Raw genomic sequence first — 27,092 nt, 5'->3', positions numbered from 1 at the left:
CGGACTTGCTCATTTGACTCAACTACGATCTGCGGTCTTGAATCCCCGAGGACGGTGGCAGCCTTTCTACCGGGCATGTGGAAGGTTTTTTTTATTATTATTATTTAATTTTTCCTATATAAAAAATAATTATAAATATTCATCTCAAAAACCACGAGACCATTCGAACTCACGTTTCTTAACGTGAATGACACGTAAGATGTAGCGGGTGTCTGCACTATCCTTGTAGGCTGTCAATTGGGTCGCATTTTTTATGGGCCTTTTGTGGTGTTGGGCCAAGCCCGGAATATTTTTGTACGCGTATGGTGCTATTATTTTTTGTTATTTGTATGTTTTATATTTGTTATTTTTGTTACAAAATAAAAAATAGAAAATAAAAACTTTAGATTACAATTTTGAATATAAAAAATTTGAAATAATATAATAAGATAATGACTTGTACTAAATAATATTTTAGATTATATTTCTTTCAAATTGTTGACAAATGAAGATTTTCAAATACATAAACTTATAATACATTGAATATTGTAAATAATCTATTGGTAAATAATATCCTAGTATATTTTTAATATTTTAGAATTCGGACAAATGAACCATTCACCGGAGGCCATGCTGATGCTGGGCTAGCAGCCACCCACAAGAAATCTCTTCAATTTCAAATCGAGTGAAAGCTTAGTTAAATTGGAATTGAGTAGCACCATTGAGCATCCTTCCCTATTTTTCAAGTTAAGCAGGGTTAGGTTAAGTTCGGTGTTTCTCTTTAAAATAATATTTCTTTTAATAAAATATGAACAACTCGTAGAAACTTATCAATCATGAATCCTTTTATTAATATAAACAAAAAAATTAATGTTTTTTTTTTTTTATCTTACTTGTTAATCCAAATTGATGAAAAGGACATGCAAAAAAATCTATTCACTCTTACATTAATACTTAAAAAGATGTATATTAATATAATAATAGAATAGACTTTTTACCTATTATTTCATTCAATTTGGTCCACTAAATAAAACTAAATAGCAATGTCATTAATAAATTCACAAATGCACTAATTTATAAATTACATACACAATAAACCCAATTTTGACTCAAAATAAAACTTAAACTATAATTGAAAAAAAGGCAAAATCTTGATGACAAGCCTAACCTTATTGTCGAAGCCAAATTGGGTAATTGGAGGTCAAATACAGTAATTTTGAAGTATTCACGAGCTTCTCAACTTTGAGATGGTACTAAAATGAAATCAATATGCATGAAAATGCTCTTAAGATGTTTAATGTTCAGCTGCCAAGCCCGAAAAATGGAAATTTACAACCATGGAATTGAAGAAATTAAAGAAAAAAGAAAAGAAAGGAAGAGGGCATGATATTAAAAGATATGATAATAAATTGGTGTTGACTATTCTGAGTGGTCAATCAAGAAAATGCCTCCATTATGGACCAGAGTGGGGTTTTCATCTCTGATGAACTTTGTTTGGTTAATTGAGTTAGAATTGAGGTGCATCAGGATACCTCTCGAATTTCTTTCTTCCCAGCAACTTCCACAAACCATGATTTCCAAGCCGAAACATAATGGTCAAACAGGTCGTTTAGAGCTGCCATACCACCAAGAAAACCCACCTTCTATCATTTAAATGCTGCAACAGTTGTATGCATTGCATGATAAGTGTATTTGACATACAGATCCATATGACCAAGTAGCAAGCAAATTGTAGGTGAACCGTGGCCCAGATCAGGAACAATCCAGGATGAAATATCAGTCACCATACTGGTCTGAATCTGAAACTGGGGACACTTCAAAGAGAGGCCTTAAATCGCTACAATGAGGCAGATTGGCCAGATGACTATTCCAGCTTATTATACCTTGGACATAGAAAGAGAATAGAAAAACTACATGCCAACATGGAATTTGTGATTTTTTTTTATAAAATAGCTGCAACGTTGAAGCAAACAGAATTCTTTATGGATTGAAGCCTGAGGTCAGGGAAAAAGATAATCACAAAATGTGATACCCAAAAACTATTTCAGAAGCAGCAGTAGTAAGCAGGTCACTAATTGAAGTTGTTCAGTAGCAAAATAAGAAAATTGGCAAGGAAATCCCTGGTTGTGCCACATTTAAACAAACCCCACGAAATTTTAGCTAAAATGTACCTTGGTTGGAATACTGAGGACGATAAGTAGAAGCCAGATCCTCCAGGTCTTTAAGTTGCCTGCCATCTTTGTTTTCTGAATCTCCTACTTTAGACAAACTGGCTGGAGCAAAAGGGCCAAACACAAAATTTTTAGAGCCGTGTTTCCCTTGCAGCTCCAATGAGTCACTGTGTTCAGATTTCAAATCATGCGCAGTATGCATTAGCATGTCTCCCTTGTTTGAATCCCAATCAAGAGAAGAATCTGACTTATGTTTCTTGGGAAGAATGTTTGTGATCTCGGTTCCAAATGCTCTTTTTTTAGATTCGTTCAAACTGAAGCCAGTAGCAGTTGCATTCATCAAACTTCCTTTAAACCCCAACCACCTAAATGCTGGTTTCCTGCTTTCTGGATGATGAGTCTGCCAAATCACATAATTCTAATGAGAAATTAAGGGGAAGATTGGTTATCAGATTCCTTACACTTACCACTCAGTGGTTTCCTGCAATAGATTTTACCTTTTCAAGAAGATTCATCGATGAGAAGACATTTGCAATATCGTATAGGCGTCTAACTTTCGCTGCAGAATTGTCTGATAATTAAATAGGCAGTGTCAGTTCTATTACCATTTCCGTTTTTTGGTCAACTTCACCGAAATGATGAAACAATAAAGACGGCTTAAATATCAATTACTTTTCATAGCTGTTGGATCATGAACATCACCCAGCAATGCTGTTGCAGCGTTATCAAGGGAGATCAAATTTACCTAAATGAACATGAAGAAGCAGATCAAATAAATAAAGAAATTAATAGCTATTGATGGACGAAAAAAATGTATACATCTAACGTACTTTAGCACTAAGGAAAAGCTTTACAAAATTCTGAGTCAGAAGCCCCAGAGATTTCTCTTTCCTGTTGTCTGTGATGACAAGAATTCAAAGCCATGTAAGGTCATCTACATTAGAATCATAAACCATACTTCTCATTGTGTCCCCTCAAAGTGTAAAATGATTGGGAACAATAGTGGAGCAAAATAGGAGAACTGACCGACTTTAGATGGCACAGAAGTTTTGTCTCGCCTATCAGTTTTAGAATCTGAAGACCCGGCACAATGATTTTCACTTGAAACCTATTGAAAGAAGCTCACACTATTAAAAAACATATATAACTCCATTTGACTTGCCAACTTGAGAGGATAAAAAAATCTAGCAACAAATATAAATCTAATTCAGATGAGAATCCAGATAGTAGTCCAAGAACAGAACATATTACAAGTGCCTGTTGGCTGGGCTGACACTGATTCTTTGTTTTGTATTCAATGATAACAAAAGATACAAGAACTAAAATGACTTATTTTGGTTACTCAGCATTTTCTCAGCAACCAAACAGAGCTGGGGAAAAAAAAAAAAAAAAAAAAAGAACATCAATACCCAGGTAACATACATTTGCTGAATTGCTGCAACTACCATCCATCGATAAGTCCTCCCTTGCTGCTTCTTCCTATAAAATGAAAAAAAGTACATATACAAATGTGAAGAGAAATGCACTCCCAATTTTTTGTTTCATCTGATTTTTAACATGTAACGAAACTTAGGCAACCTTAAGCTTATCCAACGCCTGAGGGATGCCACCAAAGCCTTTCCAGGAATACTGGTTCTTACCCTTTTTTGTTAAAACCTGAGAAAATTAATAAAACCAAAGGGGTTGGTAAGTTCAACTCTATCTGAGAAGAACCCGAATTACTCTATCTGAGAAAAACCCAAATTGAGCAGAAGAGAAAGACCATACGCCAATGCTTTCCAATATGTTAACAATGTCATAAATGCGCCGCCTTTCAACGCCTGCTAGGTTAATTAGATCAAGAAACCCAGTTAACCAATGACGCTCAGAAAAATCAGAAGAAGACGAAGAAAGAAAACCGTAAGAACTGAGATCAGATTTAGGGTAGGACCTAATCGGTTTGCCGCGTCGTCCAATCCAATAGTGTCTACGCCATCACGATTATACAACTTGAGAAAACTAAAAAAACACCGAGCATTCTGTAAACATAAAAACCAAACCTGCATACGAATCTAGAGAGAGATAAGGGGAGACAAACTAACTTGGAGCACAAGAGGCCGAGAGATTTGTCCTTGCGGCTGTAGAAGTAGGGGTTTTTGGGGTCGGATTCTCGAGAGGGAGGCGGAGGCGACGAGGACATTGTTGACCTACCTACCGTTCACGAGCGAACTCCGATTACAAGTAGAGAGAATCTGAGAGAAAGAGGAGACTTTTAGAGAGAGAGAGACCGTTGAAACGAGAGGGAGAGGGAGAGTCCATTGGCATGGCGGGTCGAGAAATTCAAATATAAACCTGAGACTCTGAACCCTGGAAGACCGCCGGGGTGGGGGAATTTTGAAATTGACAATAACACGCGGTAAAATTATGAATTTACCGGATCTGCCACCTGCTTGGTCTTGCGCGACGAGGGCATTTCCGGGAATTTACCCGATCTGGCTGCTTGCTGTTGTCACTAGCTAGATGACACATGAACGAAAATAAGAAACGAATTTGATATTAAATAAAAATAAAAAATATATAAATAAAAAATATAAGAAACTTTTTTGTAGATATACTTTTTAATATAAAAAATTATAAAAAAATAATTATTCAATCTAAAAATAAATATAAATTTTATAATGCATTCAAATGAATTTTTAAAAAATTAAAAATTTTAAATATATTTTTTTTTATCTCTAATCTTTTTATAGACAAAAACACTTTCTCAAATCAAAAACAAGTTTCTTTTTATTTTTTTTAATATCATAAAAAGACTCCAAAATATTTTCAAATTTGTAAAAAAAGCCCGAAAATGTTCTTGGTATTTTTTGACATTTTGAAAACAAAAACATTTTAAGAATGCCTAAACAAAGTTTTTAAAATATTTTTGTACATCATGAATTACTACTTAAACATGGGATAAGAAATCTTATTTCATCACGTCAAAATATTATCTCGTACAATCAAGATAAAGGTCTTGGGAGATTGAAATAATTTATTTTTACAAGCACTTAGTATTTAATTTTATTTTTCACAACTCAAATTAAGTTTTGACTTAAAAGAAAAATAATTTTGACATTACTGTTAAAACTCATAATTTATCTCAAATAGAGGTGATAAAGTCCCCTTACCTTATTGATAGGTCACGGCCGCGGAGGACACCTTCATTCTAATAACTCTTTTTAAGTAGAATAATGAATGTTTAATTGTAAACCATTTCGCTCAAAGCACCAAATCAATAGAAGTTGATTGGCAATGTTAATAATGCAGGCCAACCCAATTGAACTCAAAACCCATATGTGAACTTTTTAACGGTAATTGCCCATTGGCTTGACTCATTGCCATTATTTATTTCATTATTTCATCAAACTGATGAATGCTTCAAGAACACTTCCTGGTACAGCTCAAAAGAACACGTCTCGGTCTCACCAAGACTTAAATTTCCATGAAAGGGCCTGCCCTAACAGGACACGAGAAACACTAGTAGTATAAGCTTGCATACAAACAAGGGGAAGGAATGGAAGCACAATATGAAATGAATCACCACAAGAGGCTACAAGCAACTGCCCCAACCCCACAACTCCACGGATAGAGCCAATATTAAAGGGTAAATCCTATCATCAAAATTGTTAAAATAGTATCAAGAAATGAAATCACAAGCTTCATATAAACATAATTCAAGAGATGCCATGAGGACACAGAATCTGGGTAGTTAAGCAATCATTTTATAGAATAACAAGTAGTGAAAACACATGAAGTTGACAACGAAAAATAAAAGAGAGAAATAATTTTGTTTGCTAACATCTCATTTCTTTCACACCTAACTTTTTAACAAATCAAGAATTGCAACACCCCCAAACAAAGCAAATTACCCAAGAGAAAATATAGAAAGAAAGTAGAACTAGAAGCCGATAAACTATAGTTCATAACAGAGCCAAAGATAGTTCAGCTGAATCTATTGCTCAACCGTGGTCACCTGTTGCCACTCACCGTCAACTGCTTCTTTCCACAAAGTGACATTATTATCTCCAGCAGCCACAGCCAACAAGTTTCCGGTAAGGGACCATGATACCCTCCAGACAGGAGTCTTGAAATCCATCAAAACTTTACCCTGCCATTGATCACCTTCTTTTGCCACGGTCCATATGACAACTGTGCCATCCTGTGAAGCACTTGCTATGGTAGACTTTGGAAGGCCCAAGTTGGGTGCCCAAGCCACATCCCTCACCCAATCACTGTGCATTTGCAACGCAGGGAAGCAATCCATTTTCCAATTTCCATTATACAGCTTCCACACCTTTACAGTATTGTCGCAGCCACCAGAAGCAAGCTTCTGAGCTGGATCCAGCACACTAGAACCCACTAGAGCACCAGGAGCTGTGGAAGGGGCCCATGAAACTGAAGTCACTCCAACAGGGTGAGCTTGGTCGATCCTGGTGGTGTCCCAGCCACCATCAGACCTGGCAGTGTGGACTGAGATATTCCCATCAGAAGATCCACAAGCTAAGCAGAGACCAAGTTCATGAGGGGCCCAAGCAATAGAATTGACAGATGACTTATGATCAGTAAAAACGTGCACCTGTGCCCACTCATTTTGGTTACCTTCCTTCCAAATTATCACCCTGCCATCATAAGAACAAGAGGCAATGATCGATCCAAACTTGGGATGAGCCCAAGCAACCTGCCAAACAGGACCTTGATGGCCACTCAAAGTTGCCAGGTGCTGTGAAGTAGAATTATTGCTAACGCCTATTATTTTTATAGTGGTATCAGAAGAAGCAGTTGCCACACGCTTTCCATAGTAATCCATGGATACATCATGAACAACATCATTATGACCCGTTTCAATCTTCTGGGCGGGCATTTTAGTTAGCTTTTTTGTTCTGCCTGGTTCTTCCTAATTTGCTATTACGTAGCACCTGCAAACATAGATTTCTGATCAAGGCAATATTAAATTATTAAAGAAATTGTCACTAAATGTTTCAGCATAGCACTTTTTTTGATAAACTTATCTTTCAAAGCACAAGCAATTCTAATTGCTAAACAAAAAAATAGCCTAGATAATGTCCTAAGACAAACAATTACACGTTTTAAACTGTACTCTTTACATATGCCAGGAAATAAGTAAAAATCAAATTCTGAATTCAGATATGTAAGCATCTTTACAGCATGTGCATCTGGGTAAGCATGTGTGAAAGTGTTGCAATTCACAAATCACTTGGTAATGATTACCTCCATATCTGACAAACATCACCCTGTTTGACAAAAAAACACACACACAAAACTGTGGAGAACAAGAATTTAAGTTTTCAGATCTCACTTCATAAGCGTGTGTTTCATCGTCACCTGCCCAAAAAAGGTGGCATGGAAAGTGTTTAGAGAGTTTCTCCCTCTTTACTTTTTCCCTTCCCTAGCACTGTGCCCCAGGGGAAGGGGGGGGGGGGGGGGTTATTCTGACCTATCCTCAAGATTTCCTAAAGCACATCAATGTTGTTCAATAGTGGCACATAAATGATATTCATTGCTTGTTTATTGAACTATCAAAATAGGATATTAAAAATGATCTGCAGCACTTAATTTAATCTGAACAGTAACAACATATCCAGCCTTTATCCTACTATGTGGGGTCGGTTACATGAATTCTAGACTTTCATGTATTTCTGTCTTTTGTCATATCTTCATTTAAATCCATACACTTCATATCAAACTTTAATGTCTCTCTCAAAGTCTTCTTGGGTCTGCCTCTATCTCTTTTTTAGAATAATTGTTCCATTTCATCAATTCTCCTTACAGGAACGTCTCTTGGTCTCCTTCTCACATGACCAAACCATCTTAGTCTAGTCTTTCTCATCTTCTCCTCGATTGGCACTACTCCTACCTTATTACGAATAACTTCATTTTTAATTTTATCATTTCTTGTATGGCCGCACATCCATCTTAACATCCTCATCTCCGCTACACTCGTCTTTTGCTCATGCTGGTATTTGACTGCCCAATATTCTGAGCCATACAGCAAGACTGGTCTTATAGTTGTCTTATAGAATTTTCCTTTCAATTTTAATAGGATTTTACCATCACATAACACCCCCGATGCATTTCTCCATTTTAGCCAACCTGCCTTAATTCTATGTGCGACATCCTCGTGAATTTCTCCATCTTTTTGAATCACTGATCCCAAATATCGAAAATGCTCTTTTCTTTGTAAGATTTGGTCTTCCAGTTTTATTATAATATCATCCACTCTTGCATTCTTACTAAATTTACATTCCATATATTCTGTTTTCTTTCTACTTAATTTAAATCCCTTAGATTCTAAATTGTTTCTCCACAACTCAAGCTTAGTGTTCACTCATTCTTTTGTTTCATCCACCAACACTATGTCGTCTGCAAATAGCATACACCATGGCACCTCTGTCTGAATATTTTTAGTGAGTTCATCCATTACTAGAGCAAATAAGTATGAACTTAGTGCAGAACCTTGATGCAGTCCTATTGTAGTTGTAAACGGTTCAGTATCCCCTCCGCATGTTCTGACCCTTGTCTCTACACCGTGATACATATTTTTAAAGGCTTATATATAGGCTATTCTGACTCCTTTCTTCTCTAAAACCCTCCATAATACTTCTCTATGGATCCTATCATAGGCCTTTTCTAGATCTATAAACACAATATGTAGGTCCTTCTGATGATCTCGATACTTTTCCATTAGGCGCCTCAGTAGGTATATAGCTTCTATTGTTGACCTACCAAGCATGAAACCAAACTGATTTTCCGAGACATTTGCTTCTTTTTTGAGCCTCTACTCTATTACTCTCTCCCAGAGTTTCATGGTATGACTCATTAACTTAATTCCTTTGTAATTTTCACAGTTTTGAACATCTCCTTTGTTCTTGTATATAGGAACCAAAATACTCTTCCTCCACTCATCTGGCATCTTTTTAATTTAAGGATCGCGTTAAATAATTGCGTTAGCCAGGAGATGCCCTCTTCTCCCATGCATTTCCATGCTTCTATTGGTATATTATCTAGTCCCATCGCCTTATGATTTTTCATCTTTTTTAATACTTGTCTTATTTCATTTGAACTTATGCGTCGATAAAATGTATAGCTCACGTTCCATTCGGAGTTACTAAGATGTTCCAACCTAACTCTTGTGTCGCCACCATCATTGAATAATTTTGTGAAATACTCATTCCATCTCTCCTTAATCGCTCCCTCATTCACTAATACGTTTTGATTTTCATCTTTTATGCATTTCACTTGATTTAAATCCCGTATTTTTCTTGCTCTTGCTTTAGCTAATTTATATATATCCTTTTCCCCATCTTTTGTATCAAGCCAATGTAAATCGACATTAAACCATTTAAATTGAAATTTGGGCTTAATGCAAACCACATATCACAAAGTTTTGTAATTACTATAAAAATTGCCAACCAAAATATTATAGGACAATCCCACTATGTAGGATTGGCTTAGGTCCAGAACTAGATAAACTCAAAAAGGATGTACATGGTGAACAATTCCAAAAAGTTTTTACATAAATATATCTCAACATACACTAATTAATTAGAAACACAAAAGTTATTTCTGTTATTTAAAAAAAAAAAAAAAAGATCATCGTCTAAAAACTAGTCATCTAAAGCCGACAATGTTTTCAGTTACATCAGCTCTAATACCACTAATTGGATAATCAAACTGATACCACTTCATGCGGAATAAAATAAACACAGAATAAATGCTGTAACACCCACGCAATATCAAAATTAGAGACACCCAAAAAAAAAATGGTTCGGCAAATTGCCAACATCAACGGACAAAGGAGGGACACAAATTCATTAAGTGAACAATGGGTTCACAAAAGAGAGAAACTCTCACGCAAACTCCATTACTCCCAAACTCACCACTCTTTATGTTACACCCTAATTGGTGAGCCCTGCCACCATCTAAGAATTAGCCATGCGGCTTTACAAATAAAGAGAACAATATATGTCCTAAATCTATAACTTACTGAGTTTTGATGAGTCTTGAATTTGGTCTACAAATCCCATCTCTATCATACTCTGGGCTGGGTTATCACAATCAGAATTTAAGACAATCTCAGCATGAACATAGAGGAATATAGCAGGATACTCCTTTCTCCTTGTTTAGTTAAACATGAAAAGAAAAGGAAAAAAGAAAAGAAAATAAAGGTACGAGTAATTTGGCCATTGCCCCGTTTTCCAATCTCTTGGTCCCAAATCATGGATCTACATATTATGTAAGTCCCCGAAATCTCGAAGAATAGTCTGAGAGATTAATAGATGCTCTGAATAAACCCTAAAACCCGAACTCCAGTCCGGATCACAGAGAACCGTGCAGTTCGTTTTCGCTAATTTTTTTCCCATCTGGAAGTAAATCTGAACCAAACAATTCAATTCAAACCCAAAACAGAAGAAACCGTGATTAAGCATCGAAACCATCGGTAGATTTCTACAAGATCTACGCATGTACTTGTGACAGATCTAAGGGTTTCAAAACTAATAAAATAAAATTCCATCCCACAATTTGTGCGAATGGATGCCGACGTGTTAGGTTGAGGAACCAAAAGATGTACCTGAGGAGCAGGCTGGGCACTTCACCGATCCGATCGGGTCTACAGCTCTGTGTTCTAACGCTCGCAGCTCTCAAGCGTCTAATATCGCTCTCCCCAGAGGCCCGTTTGGACGCTGCGTTTACTCTATCCCAACACTGCGTTCGGAACACTATGAAATAAATAAAATTTGTGGCTAAGAAAGTGAAGAAGTGCTTTAGTTTATAAAATTTGTGGCTAAGAAAGTGAAGAAGGGCTTTAGTTTATATTCTTAAATTAATTAGTAAATAAATTTAACAAATATAATAAAAAATATTTTTATCTGTAATATTTTTTATATCCTATTTTTTTCAATTTATATATTAATTAATAAACACTAAAAAATATATGAATTGAAAAAAGTGATATATAAAAAATATTATAAGTAAAAGTATTTTTATTGTGTTTATTAAATTTATCTTTAAATAAATTTATTTAAAATTTTATAAATAAAAAAAATAATTTTTATAATGTATTCTAAAAAATTTAGTAGGGTTGGCAAATTTTTTAAAATATTTATTAATTTTATTTTAATTATTTTATATATTAATTAAAAATATTTTAATTAAATATAAGCTGCCTTAGATGAGACGGGAGCGGAGAGCGTGGCGTGAGTGCGGCTGACTGATTAATTATTATTGAATATATAATATTGGTGTTACCTACGGTTGACAGGCCAGCCAGCCAGCGATCAAAGGCATAGCATAGGCATCAACTACCGTACGGTTCCGATGATAAACGTTGACTGCTGGAATCAATACAGATTTTTATTCCGGTGCTGGGTTGTGGGCAATCAAGGTCTCCCTCTGGTCAAGTCTTTGAACGAGCTCCCAACTTTCCATCGATCCATCCATCTGTCCATCCTCCACCAATGTCTATGAAGATGCTGTGCTATAGATAAATCACGAATCTGCAAGAACCAATTCATCGTCACCGTCCGTCTTTTTCTTCTTCGTCTTTGCCGGCGACTATGGCATTCTCCTCATACGTCGGCGGCAACAGTCGCCGTGGAGGAGGCTGGGCCCACTCCCTCCTGCCCACCGCATCGGGCTCTCCGGGACTCTCCAAATCCAGGGCTCACCACCACCGCAAGGCGTCCCGGAAGCGCGCCAGCGCCCTAAGAGATTTCATCTTCACTAACTTCTTCACCATCGGTCTCTCCGTCTCCCTCTTCTTCTTCCTCCTCGTCGTTTTCCGCTACGGCGTTCCGAAACCCTTGTCTTCCCATTTCCGACACGGCCACCGCCATCCCAGGTTTCGCAAGCCGATTTACCGCAGATCGTCCTCATTGGCTGACCGCGACGTCGTTTCCTCGGCCGTCGTGGATATTACGACCAAAGATTTGTACGATAAGATTGAGTTTCTGGACGTGGATGGTGGGCCGTGGAAGCAAGGGTGGAGGGTTAATTACCAAGGGAACGAGTGGGATTCTGAGAAATTGAAGGTTTTTGTGGTGCCTCATTCGCATAATGACCCGGGCTGGAAGCTGACTGTCGAGGAGTACTATGACCGACAGTCTCGCCATATTCTCGATACCATCGTCGAGACGCTATCGAAGGTGATCTGAGTTTATTGATCTGAATTTCTTTAGGCTTGTAGTGAAATGAATTGGGTTGGGTTCATTTTAGTTCCACGTTTGACCCATTTTCTGGAATGATTTTGGCCGGGTCACTAAGTTATCTTCATTCTTGTTGGTTTTGTTTATGGGTGGTCACATGGTACTTGTTAACCAGAATCAAGAATGCTGGACAGTTGCTTTAAACAGTCAACCCCTGTTTCTCAATTTTAATATTTTATGGTTGAGTTTTAACAAGATTCATGTTCATGAATTAGTTGACTAATTCAGCATAATGTAGCAGTTACCGAACCATTTTTCTTGCTAGATTTGTAGGACACTTAACAATTGAGTTCAAGAAGTAAAAATTACAAGTTGTGGTTCTTTGAACTTGCATTTGTAGGATGTGCGCCGTAAATTTATATGGGAAGAGATGTCTTACTTGGAGAGATGGTGGAGAGATGCCTCAGAAGCTAAAAGAGAATCTTTCATCAATTTGGTGCAGAGTGGGCAGTTGGAAATTGTTGGAGGTGGTTGGGTGATGAACGATGAGGTAAGATCTGCAAAAATTTGGATGTTTATAATTTATTCTCTCGTCTTCCTTTCCCTTTCTTCATTTGGTTCTAAAAGCCTGCATTTCCACCTTTTTTTTTTTATCTTTACTTTTAACTTTATTTTTCTTATGGGTTTGACGCATGATTGTTAATTTTAATTCTGCTGATCTCCATGGTTTGATTTTTTGCTTATATTGGATTATCAACACTATAATCCACAACATGATTAGAGACAGAGCAAGAGGAAGAACAAAAAAATTTCTGTATTCAAAGTCTTTCCTAACTTTAATCGGGGTGACTTGAATGTTATAAGATTTCCTTGTGAGAGATTTAATGCTGTCTCGTGAGGAGTTCTGCTGATTTTATTGCATTTGAAGACTTAATGGATTTGCCTTTGGAAGATGGCTTGTTAGTAGTATTTCATCAAGATGGATAGATTTCTAGTGGCTGGCGATTGGAAGGGCCTCTTTGAAGTTAGGAAACCTTACCTTCCTAGGGTCTTGTTGGATCATGCCGTTGTTTTCTAGTAGATTGTTTGAAGAGAGTTGGGATCTTGATTACAAGGAGGACCCCAAATAACTCCCTGATAGCAAGTGCCAGCATATAGTGGAACTCAAGTGTGAGGTGAGGAGACCATCAATGTCAAAAGAAATCTGTTGATAACAAAGGTCTAAGATGGTCTTTCTTAGGGAGGGTGATTTGTAAGGTGCCTAATGCAAATAGAAGGGAAGAATACCATAAGAAGGCATGTTGTGAATGACGAGGAGATCACTTGATTTGGATTTTTATTCTAGTTTGTATGCTGAGGAAGAGAGTTGGAGGCCTACTTTGCTTAGATTGGAGTTTAAGTCTATCTTCAAGTGTGGAAAAGTGTGGTTTGACATACCTTTTTCTGAGGAAGAGATTGTAGGGGCTCTGAAGAGTATGAGTGGTGGGAAGGCCTTTGGCCCTGCCCTGATGAGGTACTATGGCCTTTTATCCTCATTGTTAGAGTGTGATCAGTACGGATGTGGAGGCTCTCCTTACTCTTTTTATTTTTCCTCTGGGTGTTTCAAGATAAGTTTGGCTGCTTCCTTTATTGCTCTTATTCCTCTGGTGGTCGTTGTAAACCTTAATGCTTTGTTTGGGGGACAGCTAGGTGGTTGAGCAAAAGGGTACATAACAGAAAGGAATGGGAGGAGAAAGGGAGACAATGTAAAGGTTGTCACTATCCCCTTATTTGGGAAGAAGGGAGCATAAATGAAAGTGAAGTAAACTTTCTCTGTTTGGATAGAGAATCAATGAGAGAGAACACAAAGTTTGAAGATAAAATGACAATTATGCCCCTCACATATATAATAAATAACGAGGTTCATGAATTTAAATTAAATTACAAAGCATTGTAACTTATTACTGAGTTGTAAAAACCCCAAGAATTAGAATCTAATATCTGGGTCATTTAAATAGATATTAGGCATTTAAACAAAACAAAAAAATATCAGTAAAAGTTAAATTATATAGGATTTCATTTGGTTTAAAGATAACATTGATTTTTCATAAAAATAATAAGGATAAAATAGTAAATTAATAATAAATAGTGTCATTCATTTACCTTCCAAACATTTTTCATTTAATAGAAAAATGAAGTACCCTCCCCCTCCTCTTCCCTTCCTTTACTCTTCCAATGTAAACATTTTCAGACCTATTAACCCATGATTTGGACTTGATAATATACTTGTTTGATTGGTCTGGTTCTTAGCTCTAAATTGATGGCCTCATCCTGCCTTGAAGCAATAAGGCCTTTTGTTATGTAGAGTCTAATTATAAGCTAAAATTATATTAAAAATTATCTGAGTTACAAAGTAATGGAAATTTATGTCCTTACATTAGCACATGGCTGTTCTTACCTTACCATTATTGCCTTTTCTAAATCCTACTCACTTGCATTGATAACCTCTCTCCGAGCATCTGGCATCTGCTAATTTTTGTTCACAAAAAATTCATGTTATTCTTGTTGGCCTTGATTTTGATCCTTGGATTCTACATGAAGTGCTTGTCCCACTGATTGTGTAATATTTTAGAACAGGTTATTACTTGAATCAAGGACTGAAAGAAATGATCTCTCATTATCTCTTAAAGTGGTTGGACAATTGTATATTAAATGGTTCGGCTAACCAATTTTTTTATTTTTTGGCAGGCTAATTCACATTATTTTGCTATTATTGAACAGGTATGGTCCTTCCCTCTTCATTAGTGTTATATTTACATGCGTTTTTAGTATTTAAATTGTAGTGCCATTGCATTCAGCTGCTTCTTTCATATGGTTTGATGCGGCGCTTTTTGTCTCTTTTACTGCCAAGAAAAAAGCATAAAGCTCTTTCAAGGAGATAATAACTGCCAGACTCCTCATAATATGACCGGAAATGATTGTGTTAGTTTTATATTTTTGATATTGTTTATACTAATTGTGTAATAGATCTCGAGTGAAAGAAGGTAAGTTTGAATGATAATGCCAGGGAAAGGACAACTGAGTACCTGTTAACATCAAGATTTGTGTTTCTTATGCTTTTACATGGCTTTTGGAGTAGTTAGCTCATCTATCTTTAGGAGCAAAAACATGTTGTCTTAATGGGTTTTCTTTTTGGTATTTGTGTCTGGCTACTTTGGCTTTCCAAAGATTAAGGGGTTGTTCTCTTCGTGTTTCAGTTTTCAATTTTAAGTTTTGAATTCATTTTCACTTTTGTGTTTTGAGTATCTGTTTTGAGTTGTTGAAAATGCTTTCTTTTTGTCTATAACATTTTCTATATTTTGGAAATGTTGAGCGTGTTTGTGATAAAAACAGCCAAAATGACTTTTTGTTGTTTTGTGTTTTCTTTACAATTTTTTTTCTTGTTTTCAAAAATGCGTTTTTAAAAATATGAAAGTAAACATGTTTTCATTGTTTTGAAAAACTAAAAAGGGCCTAAAAATAGCAAAGAGAACAGGGCCTAAGTTTTTCCTTAATATTTCTGAGCGGTCTTATTCTTATACCCTTATGGTGGAAAGTTAGATTTCAACTAAATTTGATACATATTGACGTGTGAAATCCAATACTGCTTCCTATTTTAGATTTCTATTTGATACACATGAGAACTCTTTCTAAATTCTGTGCCATTGATGTCTTAGATGATGGAAGGGAATATGTGGTTGAATGACACCATTGGGGTTGTTCCAAAAAATTCCTGGGCAATAGATCCATTTGGTTATTCATCTACAATGGCATATCTTCTGCGTCGCATGGGCTTTGAGAACATGCTTATACAGAGGACCCATTATGAGCTGAAAAAGGAACTGGCTTTGCATAAGAATTTGGAATATGTCTGGCGCCAAAGTTGGGATGCAAAAGAAACAACTGACATTTTTGTCCACATGATGCCATTTTATTCCTATGATGTTCCACATACTTGTGGGCCAGAGCCTGCAGTTTGTTGCCAGTTTGACTTTGCACGAATGCGAGGCTTTGTTTATGAACTCTGCCCTTGGGGATTGCATCCGGTAGAGACAAACCAGGAGAATGTGAAGGAGAGAGCACTTACACTGCTAGATCAGTATAGGAAGAAGTCAACACTATATCGAACAAACACGCTTCTGGTTCCCCTAGGAGATGATTTTCGTTACATCAGCATTAACGAAGCGGAAGCACAGTTCAGGAACTATCAAATGTTGTTCGATTATATCAATTCTGATCCCAGCTTGAATGCCGAGGCAAAGTTTGGAACCTTGGAAGATTATTTTCGAACACTTAGGGAGGAGTCTGAGAGAGTAAATTATTCACGTCCTAATGAGGTTGGCTCTGGTCAGATTGGAGGTTTTCCTTCTCTATCTGGTGACTTCTTTACGTATGCTGATAGGCAACAGGACTATTGGAGCGGATACTATGTATCTAGACCATTCTTCAAGGCTGTTGATCGTGTACTGGAGCACACTCTTCGCGCTGCAGAAATTATGATGGCTTTCTTATTGGGATACTGCCATAAAGCATCATGCGAAAAGTTACCCACTGGTTTCTCCTACAAGTTGACAGCTGCAAGGAGAAACTTGGCTCTTTTTCAGCATCATGATGGTGTAACTGGTACTGCTAAGGACCATGTGGTTCGGGACTATGGGACTCGGATGCATACCTCTTTACATGATTTGCAAATATTCATGTCTAAAGCCATTGAAGTGCTCCTTGGAATCCGGCATGAGAAATCTGAGCAGCACGTGGCTCAGTTCGAGCCAGCGCAAGTGAGATCTCAATATGATGCCCAACCAGTGCATAAAGCAATCAATGTACACGAAGGAACTGCACAATCAGTTGTCTTATTTAATCCTCTGGAGCAAACGAGAGATGAAATCGTGATGGTTATTGTTAACAGGCCAGATGTGACTGTTCTGGATTCAAACTGGACATGTGTCAAAAGCCAAGTATCTCCCGAACTGCAGCATGATAAAAACAAGATTTTCAGTGGGAGGCACCGAGTCCATTGGAAGGCCTCTGTTCCACCTCTAGGGTTGCAAGTATATTATATTGCCAATGGGTTTGTTGGATGTGAGAAGGCTAAGCCGGCGAAAGTCAGGATTTTCACAAAGGAAAAACAGTTGCCTTGCCTCAATCCGTACGCATGCGCAAAACTAGAAGGTGAGACTGCAGTGATCCGCAACCGGCATCAAACTCTCACATTCAATGTCAATCTTGGCTTGTTGCAGAGGGTAAGTGGTGAAGATGGTTCTAAGATGGTGGTTGTTGGTGAAGAATTAGGCATGTATTCTAGTTCAGAAAGCGGAGCTTATTTATTCAAACCCAATGGTGATGCTGAGCCGATTGTCCAAGCCGGTGGGCTGTTGGTGGTATCTGAGGGTCCTTTGATGCAGGAAATTTACTCTTACCCCAAGACCCGATGGGACAAAAGTCCAATATCTCACGCGACTCGCATTTATAATGGTGACAACACCATACAAGAGTTTCTTATCGAGAAGGAATACCATGTTGAGCTTCTTGGCAATGACTTTGACAACAGAGAACTAATAGTTCGATACAAGACAGACATTGACAACAAGAGGACCTTCTATTCTGATTTGAATGGATTTCAGATGAGCCGCAGAGAGACCTATGATAAGATTCCTGTGCAAGGGAATTACTACCCAATGCCCTCTCTGGCGTATATGCGAGCGCCAAATGGTCACCGCTTTTCTGTTCATAGCAGGCAGTCGTTGGGCGTGGCAAGCCTTAAAAATGGATGGCTAGAGATCATGCTTGATCGTCGGTTGGTGAGAGACGATGGGCGTGGTCTTGGACAAGGAGTGATGGATAACCGACCGATGAATGTAGTTTTCCACATTCTACCAGAATCCAATATTTCCTCCACTTCGGATCCTGCTTCAGACCCCAACCCTTTAAGTCCCTCTCTGCTTTCTCATCGGGTTGGTTCCCACCTGAACTATCCGATACACGCATTTATTGCCAAGAAGCCACGGGAAATATCTGTGCAGCCGCCTCCCATGTCCTTCTCTCCCTTGTTTTCTTCCTTGCCATGTGATCTGCATATTGTGGGTTTTAAGGTTCCTCGTCCCGCCAAGTATACTCAGCAACCCATTGAGACTTCCAGGTTTGCTCTAATTCTACAGAGGTGGCATTGGGATTCCTCGTACTGTCGAAAAGGAAGGGCTCAGTGCACGGTGGTGGCCAACGAGTCTATTAATTTGTACGACATGTTCAAGGGGCTCGCGGTCTTGAGTGCGAGAGCTACCTCTTTGAATCTTCTGCATGAAGATACAGAGATGCTTGGATACACTGAGCAAGATGTTGCCCAAGAAGGACATGTACTGATATCTCCCATGGAAATCCAGGCTTACAAATTGGAAATACGTTCAAATGACTAACTTTTTCATGTACTGATCCTGTTGTAGCTTCCTCAGCCTGTGCCAGGTTTGTGGCAGTGAAGATGGCCCAACTGCGAATTTGAGAATTATGGTAGAACGTACGAACGAGCCATCTTTGTTCTGCTACTTGTTGAAATATATTGGACCAAGGTTAAGCCTTAGAGACCTATCAGCTTGCCCAGGTGTCTTGTTGTAGCATTTTTTTTTTTTTTTTTATTTCAGATTTCATAGGAGGCCTGGAGCGCTGGTATGTATGTTCCTTTCCAGAGGATCTGCTAATGATAATACTTGTACTATTATCATTAGAAATTTTTTGTCACGACACTTGGCATTTTGTAAGCATTAACAGATGTTTTTAGAAGCAAGTATGTGGATTCCTATTATAGCTTAGTTGAACTATCAATAGATGGTGGTGTTATGTGGTACTGATTGCAACATCAATCTGTCTTGCGTTGAGTGAATGCGTTTCCAGATGGGCACAAGATTCTCACATTCAACTCATATTTGGGTTTATATAAATAAGTAATCAGCTTTCTCAACATAAGATGTAAGTGTGGTGACAAGATAGTTTCTTACTGTAAAACTTCAACAGTGTGATTTACTGCTGTCTCTATGGATAACTACACTTGGCATGAAACAAGAACTGGAAAGAAACAGGGCTGTAGGGAGTTCAAGAGACCACGGCGCCATGTCCTTACAAAATGATCTCGTCCTGTACACTGACGTTTAGGGTCTTATTTGGGAGAACAATGCTGTTGATCACAACTACTTCGTCTTCAACAGTCACAGACTCTCCTGCATTGAGAGAAAAATGTACATCAGAGTGTGTTCGTGTTCGTGCTCTGCTCATATTACATGAGATGGGAGGGTACCGAGAATAGTTATTCCTAGCTTGGCATTGTAGTCTCCTTCTGCCTGAACCAAACACGACAAATATTAGTCAATGGTAAAACATTTCCAGGAGATCACCGTTATTGGATTTGAAACACCCTTTCAAAGTTTCAACCAGTAAATATTGCCGATTATCTATGAAATATTAACGGTTGGTTTACCACATCTAAACTACATTTGCGTGATGTGTGAGGTTGTCAGCAAGACAAGGTCTCTTCCTTATCCGCAAATGTTCAACCACCACAATACCACCAACCAAACATTCAACTGTAACCCACAACCAAAAGCAAATCTTCATAATTGATGCTTCAGATAACACTTGCCCCTCAAAACTGCCAAACTGGTATGTGTGTGTGTGTGTGTGTGTGTGTGTGTGTGTGTGTGTGTGTGTGTGTATTAAGCTGGCCAAATGCTTTGACTGTTTAATTGTAAAGGATAATTTTGAAGCCTGAATCTGACATAGAACTGAAGCGAAGGCTCATTATTAGCAAAAATGTAAACTGTTATCACACTTGCCTGGACCCGTGACCATTTCCCAAGGGATGACTTCCATCCTACAATAGCATGCATGGCTACAGCATTTTCCTTCAAGGAGATTATATAACATGAGCATGTCTTCTTTAGGTGTAGCTGTTACACATAATTATATTTTTTCAACTCCTTACCTTTATTTCAACATCATCCAAGATGATGCAATTTAAAATCCTCACACCTGCTGCTATTCGAACATTTGCTGAAATTGAAACATCGGGACCAATCTGTTTAGACAGAAAAAACCAATTTAAGTACAATAATGGGACAGAGTGGCTGAAAATCAATAAAAATGTCCAATTTCAGGACCCAATAAAATACTTCCAAAGATTTCAGAAAATACTCTGACACATGGGCCAAGTACTGGTGATACTCGGTATTCCCCATTGATAATTGCCAGTGAATATATTTCCACAGAAGTTATGTTCACTAATATGAAGAAGATGAATGTAGTTTGATAACAAGGTAAAAGGGAAAGGGAAAAAAAGACTGAAAAAATTGGTCATGTGATTGGCAGTCAAAGATTCACTTGTAATGGCAACAAGTAACACCTCTCATATTGAAGGATGGCAATGATTTCATGGATTATGAATTTTATTGGTTCCTTATCCAATAGGAGATGGTATTTGTTAAATTGAACTTGGTGTCTTCATAAATTTCCATGAATTTGTTCTTAAATCTTGTCAACATTTGCTGATGGTAATACATACATTTGGAAAGGTTTACTAAGCAAGAAGGACATTCTTATCTTGCCAGTAAGACAAAAAGAATGGAGGAGATTTTTTCCACAAGAACAAAAAGTAATTGAAAATCTTCTAGAAATTAAGTAACACCAAAGGATAATTAAAAACTTGTTAGCAAAATGAAACAAACATAAAGAGACGAAGTAGAACTACCTTTGCAGTTGGATGTATTTTTGCAGATGGATGAACATAAACATCGCCAATTACTGTAGGACTTCTAGTGCCATCTCCACTCGCTAGAAGATTAGGAGAGGTAAGCCGAAATTGAGCCAGGTAGAGAGCAGAACACTTCAAAGACATCCTGTAGAGTTAGAAAAATATCTAGATGATGGTCTGAGGTTGAAGTCATAGGAAGAGGAGGTACAGATATCATCATTCACTCTACCCGGGAGTTTTGATCTGTTCCCAGAAGTCCATGGTCTCATATGTATATAATTTCCTCTTTCCAGCAAGAGGTGATAGGATATCTTGATCCAATCGTACAAAATCTGCTGGAACAGTCCTGTTCAAATAAAAGTATGAGTATTGAGATGGAAAATCCACAAAGAGAATAATGATCGATATAATAAATGCATTCTCAAATCTTGCCAATCTAATCTTTTGTTTTCTCATAGCAAACAAAATTGATAAAAAAATGCCACAAAAATTTCGTTGCACCCCAGTCTTGATAAGATAACCTTTTGCAAAGAAAAAAGACAACCAACCAATAGAATCTTTAAAAGGAGGCATAACTCAACAGAAGACGATTCAAAAAGTTAATAATCACATTATAAACTGCAAACAAATGCTCAATGCATTCTGCTCATCATTAACAGAAAAGACTTTGAAAAGAATTGCTTTGGTCATAGACATGGTAGAAGTAAAACAGTAATATTTTTGCAAGAATCTGGCTCATATTTTTGCAAGTACCTGCCAAAGGTCATCTGTTAAGAAATATGATCTAAGTTAATGAAAGATAATGAAAACTTTTTGGTGTGCTTCATGGCCACAAAAGATGCATGTATTGTAATATGCCAAAATGATCTACATTTGCAATAAACGAGGTAGTTTAGGTGTAGTGTCATTACGGAAAAAATGTAATGACAAGATAGTTAGATATTACTATATATATTTGCAGATCATAGTTTCTGTGAGTTGATTATTACTTTTTTACTCATGAATTCATGAGCAAGTCTATGTGCTTTCAATGAATATACAGTGCAATCTCATGTATTATCTCCAGAGTTAAAAGTAGAACAGAAGTCATGAACAGCATGCAGACAAAACAATAAGATATCATACCTGGTTACTGAATGGAGGGAATCAAAGCTGAACACTCTCTGTAAATTAGCTGCATATAACAAAAGACAGTAAAAACATCAATTGAGGGAATTTATTCCCGTTCCAGTATGAAACATCTGAAAGAGCTAGCACAACTAATGCTAACATTGCATTTGTGCACATCATAGATGGCTAATGAATAAGAATGTAAATAGATGATTGCTGAGCTGCATAACAAATAATACTTGTAAGGAAAACAACCATTTCTTTCAAATGAATGCATTAAAGGTTATTTGGACAGAGGACTGTCATGGGACAGAAACCAAAAAGATGAAGGGAACCTCAACAAAGAAAAAACAATCTAGATTTCTCATCGTATGTTGTCAATGGCTATTGAGAGGCTTGGAGATTGATCTCATAGACACCTAAGTCTAGTACATATGTACTTTCTCAAGGAAGCATCAATGAGAAAGATTAAGTTAGGGAGAGAATTTATCCGATAAGTTAAATGTAAGTTCTCATAGCAACAGGAAGGAGGGACAACTATGGGTACCACACTAGTTCCCTTCTGCTTCTCTATACATACCAAAGATTTAAATTAAAAGTTTCAGAACTTAGCTTAACATTGTGCTTCTTGGTATGTGTTATATATGATTTTCCTGCTTTATTGCTAATAACTTTTTCTTTTGACTTGTTAATTATCCTGAAGTTCCAGTCCAGAGATAACAATTTAGTTTTCCTAGAAGGCCTACTCGTTAAACAAAGAAAAAGTGCAGATATTCTCAAAAATTCATTTAAAAGATGAACAAAGAACGCAGAATCTAATATAAAGAAACACTCAAAAATTATAGACTTATGCCCTAATTGTGTAGAAAAGGGTAAGAAAACGGTTTAACTAAAATTTTCTGCCCAACATGCTTTTACACTAGAACAGAAGAAGGATAAAAGAGGATCATCATAGATATGAACTGCATTTTGGTGAGATGGATGATGAAAAGACATGAATAATGATGCATATCTGTGCAAGGTAAGAAGGGATGAGATGACCAACTTCTATCTTCACGGTGTGTGGAGACATCCTGAATGGCACTGAAAATTTCTGGAGTGAAGACGTAAACACCACAGTTGATTAAATCGCTTACCTGCATGTAAGAAAACTGTTAAGGAAATACAACAGAAAAGAAGGAAGTTCAAATTTGATCCCTGTAGGATATGAAGCAACACAAGTCAAATGAAAACTATTATATTGTTAATGACATACAAAAGTCTCAGGTTTCTCTGTGTAATGCAAAAGTTCTTTGGTGACTGGATCAGCGACCAACTCACCAAACTGGTTGGCTGATTCAGCAGAAACCTGCATGAGAAGTAGAATCAAAAATGAAAATATGCAGACCAAAGAATTCCTACATATAGATTGTTTACCAGCATAAGTCTTCATGTCTAAAACAATGAATGAAAGCTAACCTTGATAACTAACAATGTGCCCATCCCACCATAACTTCTATGGGCATCTGCAAATAAAATGATGAGCTGTAGCAATTAGTCTTTCTAAAATCAGTGCAGAAATCAGTAAAAAATAACCTAATAAAAAAAATGCAGAGGTGTTTAATAGCTATGATCGCATCATTCGCAGGAAAACGGATAGCATAAACCAGAAAAAAGATGAAACAAACTCATTTTGAGGAATATATAGTAAAGCTTACCAAGCATGGCTGGCAGAGGAAAACTGCAACACACATCACAGTTCAGCAGAAAAATATGTGACTACAAGAGACAAAAATGAAAAGAGTACAAATAAAATCAAATGAGGTTTATGAAAGATGAAGGAGAACAATAAATTTACGTCCAAGGGAGATGATATAAAACAGTCACATAACTTCTACCTTTCCAATTTATTTTTTCTCCAACAACAATTTGGTAGGGACTTACATGAAACTATTAGAAAGCACAGAACAAAATACAGATCAGATCAAGCACAAATCAAGAGCAAATTAGGGTGAAGATTAATACAGGATCATCTTCCATAATCAGATCTCTGAAGTAATACAGGGCACCAGCTGACCCATGAGGTTTGTCTTCTTTCAAGTACCTACAGTGTCACCAGAAAGAAGAACCGAAACTAAGGCAAACTGTTTCAGCAACTGTGGTCAAAACATTTAAGATAAAACTAAAAATTAAAGGAAAAATGAAACGTAATCAAACAGCATTCAGCGTCTTGGTCACCTCATTGGAACTCTAAGCTCATTAGAGATTGAAGAGACATATAGTGCGAATTCTCGCTCCTCGTAGAATCCAATGAGAAAAACTTGCGCCAAATTAGGTATCTAAAAGAGTAATCAAAGAAGCCAACAGCACTGAAAATTAATTAAAAGATCTGAAACCCAATATGCCCACTATATTACGGTCTAAAGGAACATGTCGGGAAGGACACTAGGAAGTTTCTGTATTTTCCCCTCCTCAACATTTCCCCAGAGCAGATAGATAAGCATCGGATTAGGGGTTCAGGAAGTTAAAAGGGTACCCTTTTACAAGCCGAGATGGGGTGGTGAACCATAGGCTGACCAGCCAAAGGAAAGAGAGGCTTCGGAGTATTGAACGAGACTGGCCTGAATCGAGTACCTGCCCATAAAAACAAAAGGGTGTGTAAATCCGGAGAATTGATGAAAGAGAAACTTAAAATCAGTATAATCTATTGACCCGAAAGATGGAAGATAGGAAGCAAGACCTTTGGTGGGTCCGCCGACAATGATCACGGCAACCACCTTCTCCTCCGAGCTCCCCATCCCAGAAATCCTTGATCTCTAAATCAAACTCTCGAATTCTTCCTTCAATCTGTAAACTGTTTCTGAGAAAGAACAAGAACGCCGATTACAATATCATGGGTGCAAATTGTAGCCGTAGGGAAAAGAGAGAACCAACGACGGTGGCTAATGGGGAATAGAAGCCTTCTCTTCCCCGACTCTGCTCGCTCTTTTAGGAACACCAGAGAGAGAGAGAGAGAGAGAGAGAGACGTGGGATCTGGACCTTGGAACTGAAGTAAGACGGCGTCGTTTAACACGCACCTACGCTACGGTTCAACAAATATTTTAGCTTTGCCCTACTAGATAAAAATAAATACCTGATAATACCCTTCAAAAATACCCTCTCAAAAAGCTGGAGTTATATTTCATAAAAATATTTATATAAAAAATATGAAAAATTAAAATGATTAACTTTAAATAATTTTATTTATTAATGATAGCAATTAACTAAAATTGTAGCTTTTAAAATAATAATAAGAATATGCCGTGCAATTTTTATAAATTGATTGTAACTTTCAAATGGTGTATAGTGTCTTTAATTTCACATTGGTTGGATATAATTATTATTATTATTTTTTATATTCATTATTATGTTTCTATAAGTTTATGAAATAACCGGCCAAAATGAGATTAGATCTCAAGGTAATTAAGGTTGAGAATTCCTCCTCCCCTGTGGGTGAGTTTTTGCAACATTTAATTTGATAGACACAACAGTTTTAATTAAATCAAATAGACAAAAAAATAAAGACGAGAATGAGACCTCATCTTCACTGCTTAACAAAGCTGTTGTGTGTTGGAAATAGTAATCCGTACGTCCAGCTCTATACATAATGATATTCGATATTTGGGTGTAAAAGGTAAAATTTCTCACTTAAAGGTCTTTACATATTATCTCACGTATATAGGAGGAATTAATCACGGTACACAGCGGTCCCCAAGATAGAAGGTACAGTGTATAGTACCCACAAGGAACCATCCCCACAAAAGAATGAAACTCCCCCACTGCAATTGTCATGACTCGAATCTGCATCTTTAAATATAATTTTCTACCATGTGAATCATCCATGCTACGTTAGTAGGGGCTGATCTTCGCTGCTTAATTTGATGGGGGAGGATACCATCCCCACGGCTCACAATTAGTAGCCCTGCAAAATGACAATATACAAGTAATTAGGGTGTGGAAAATTTTAATTAAATCAAAATAATTGATCCGAATTGAGTGGAATTTACTCAGCCTATAGGTTTCACTGGTGTTTGCTTTGCTTAATTAGTTCAATTGCTTCATCTTCACTAGCAACAACTTTAACACATAAAACGGGTCCAGGCCTGACACCTCCCTCCCTCAAGATCTGCTGGATTGAGGTGCTGACAGACAGACATGTATTATGATGGTTGGGGTGTTCAAAGAATAATCCTTTTTTCAGATGCTGCCATTTGTTGAACCAACTTTCATCACTCGCTACTTCAAAGACAAGCAACAAAAGGATTGATGTGATAATATTTTTTTACATATTTTATATATAATTTTATATTTAATTCTCATTTATATATATATAAATTAACATGGATCGAAGAAAAAATGAGAAAGAAGAACAAAAATTATAAATTTTAGCTGCTGAAGGAGCCTGATTAAAAGTAAAATCTGCACCAATTGAATTTTTTAAAATTTTTGAAAAAAATATATATGTAAAAGTTCTATATGATTACTTTTTTAAGCTTCAAACGATATATAAATTTGAATTTTTTATAGAAAATTATCACAATTAGAGTGATAGAAGGTTAAAGTTGTCAAAAAAATCAGTATTATTTACGAATTTTTCATTCTATTTTCTTCAAGTTGAGTTGATTTATAGATGAATTAAAGAGTCTTTTTTAAGAGTTATTAGAATTGTCTATTTCATGAAGAATTAGGCCCAAATTGACCGAAGACATCTCGCCCAAAAATCTAATCAAATTAAACTCATATATTATAAAAAAAAATTCTTAATATTTTAAGAGATTATTTTGTATTTTTTCTTGAGTGTGAGATCTAAAATTTTGATTGGACATGGATGGCATGAAATATAGAGAGAAAAACATAGAGGAGAAAATTAGGAATAT

The 27,092-nt window shown here is 36.9% G+C and overlaps 4 protein-coding genes across 10 annotated transcripts; 1 reads left to right on the top strand and 3 right to left on the bottom strand.

The window, feature by feature from the left end:
• Positions 1-1,233: 1,233 nt before the first annotated feature.
• On the bottom strand, positions 1,234-5,740 carry LOC127804118 (E2F transcription factor-like E2FF). 6 transcript variants are annotated; one of them, XM_052340857.1, is made up of 13 exons: positions 5,300-5,740; positions 4,482-4,645; positions 4,232-4,381; positions 4,081-4,148; positions 3,918-3,970; positions 3,729-3,806; positions 3,573-3,629; positions 3,177-3,258; positions 2,981-3,048; positions 2,823-2,895; positions 2,648-2,721; positions 2,151-2,550; positions 1,234-1,594 (listed from the first exon to the last, which is right to left on the bottom strand). In XM_052340857.1, exons 3-13 carry the CDS (start codon positions 4,327-4,329, stop codon positions 1,503-1,505), a joined length of 1,143 nt encoding a protein of 380 aa, XP_052196817.1. In that variant the 5' UTR covers positions 4,330-4,381; positions 4,482-4,645; positions 5,300-5,740; the 3' UTR covers positions 1,234-1,502. The 6 variants fall into 6 exon arrangements, 5 of the variants coding, with proteins under 5 accessions (XP_052196817.1, XP_052196816.1, XP_052196818.1 ...); XM_052340856.1 differs by lacking the exon at positions 5,300-5,740 and having other exon boundaries at positions 4,482-4,727; XM_052340858.1 differs by lacking the exon at positions 5,300-5,740 and having other exon boundaries at positions 4,564-4,727.
• A 133-nt stretch (positions 5,741-5,873) lies between these two features.
• On the bottom strand, positions 5,874-10,929 carry LOC127804119 (protein transport protein SEC13 homolog B). Of its 2 annotated transcripts, none has more exons than XM_052340860.1 (2): positions 10,762-10,929; positions 5,874-7,087 (listed from the first exon to the last, which is right to left on the bottom strand). In XM_052340860.1, exon 2 carries the CDS (start codon positions 7,030-7,032, stop codon positions 6,124-6,126), a length of 909 nt encoding a protein of 302 aa, XP_052196820.1. In that variant the 5' UTR covers positions 7,033-7,087; positions 10,762-10,929; the 3' UTR covers positions 5,874-6,123. The 2 variants fall into 2 exon arrangements, with proteins under 2 accessions (XP_052196820.1, XP_052196821.1); XM_052340861.1 differs by having other exon boundaries at positions 5,874-7,103; positions 10,762-10,918.
• Positions 10,930-11,447: 518 nt separating this feature from the next.
• Positions 11,448-19,130, top strand: LOC127803433 (alpha-mannosidase 2). Its single transcript, XM_052339648.1, has 4 exons — positions 11,448-12,334; positions 12,735-12,884; positions 15,062-15,094; positions 16,030-19,130. Exons 1-4 carry the CDS (start codon positions 11,747-11,749, stop codon positions 18,763-18,765), a joined length of 3,507 nt encoding a protein of 1,168 aa, XP_052195608.1. The 5' UTR covers positions 11,448-11,746; the 3' UTR covers positions 18,766-19,130.
• Positions 19,131-19,249: 119 nt separating this feature from the next.
• On the bottom strand, positions 19,250-25,212 carry LOC127803435 (uncharacterized). The gene is made up of 15 exons (XM_052339651.1): positions 24,916-25,212; positions 24,712-24,809; positions 24,414-24,514; positions 24,201-24,279; positions 23,894-23,954; positions 23,655-23,701; positions 23,452-23,544; positions 23,242-23,332; positions 22,212-22,260; positions 21,316-21,432; positions 21,084-21,231; positions 20,322-20,414; positions 20,169-20,241; positions 19,638-19,676; positions 19,250-19,560 (listed from the first exon to the last, which is right to left on the bottom strand). The coding sequence occupies exons 1-15, from the start codon at positions 24,971-24,973 to the stop codon at positions 19,460-19,462; spliced, it is 1,248 nt and encodes a 415-aa protein (XP_052195611.1). The 5' UTR covers positions 24,974-25,212; the 3' UTR covers positions 19,250-19,459.
• Between the last annotated feature and the right edge of the window lie 1,880 nt (positions 25,213-27,092).

This window comes from Diospyros lotus, chromosome 6, assembly GCF_014633365.1.
Source record: "Diospyros lotus cultivar Yz01 chromosome 6, ASM1463336v1, whole genome shotgun sequence".
Lineage (NCBI taxonomy): Eukaryota > Viridiplantae > Streptophyta > Magnoliopsida > Ericales > Ebenaceae > Diospyros > Diospyros lotus.
This window is presented reverse-complemented; position numbering and strand designations above follow the sequence as displayed.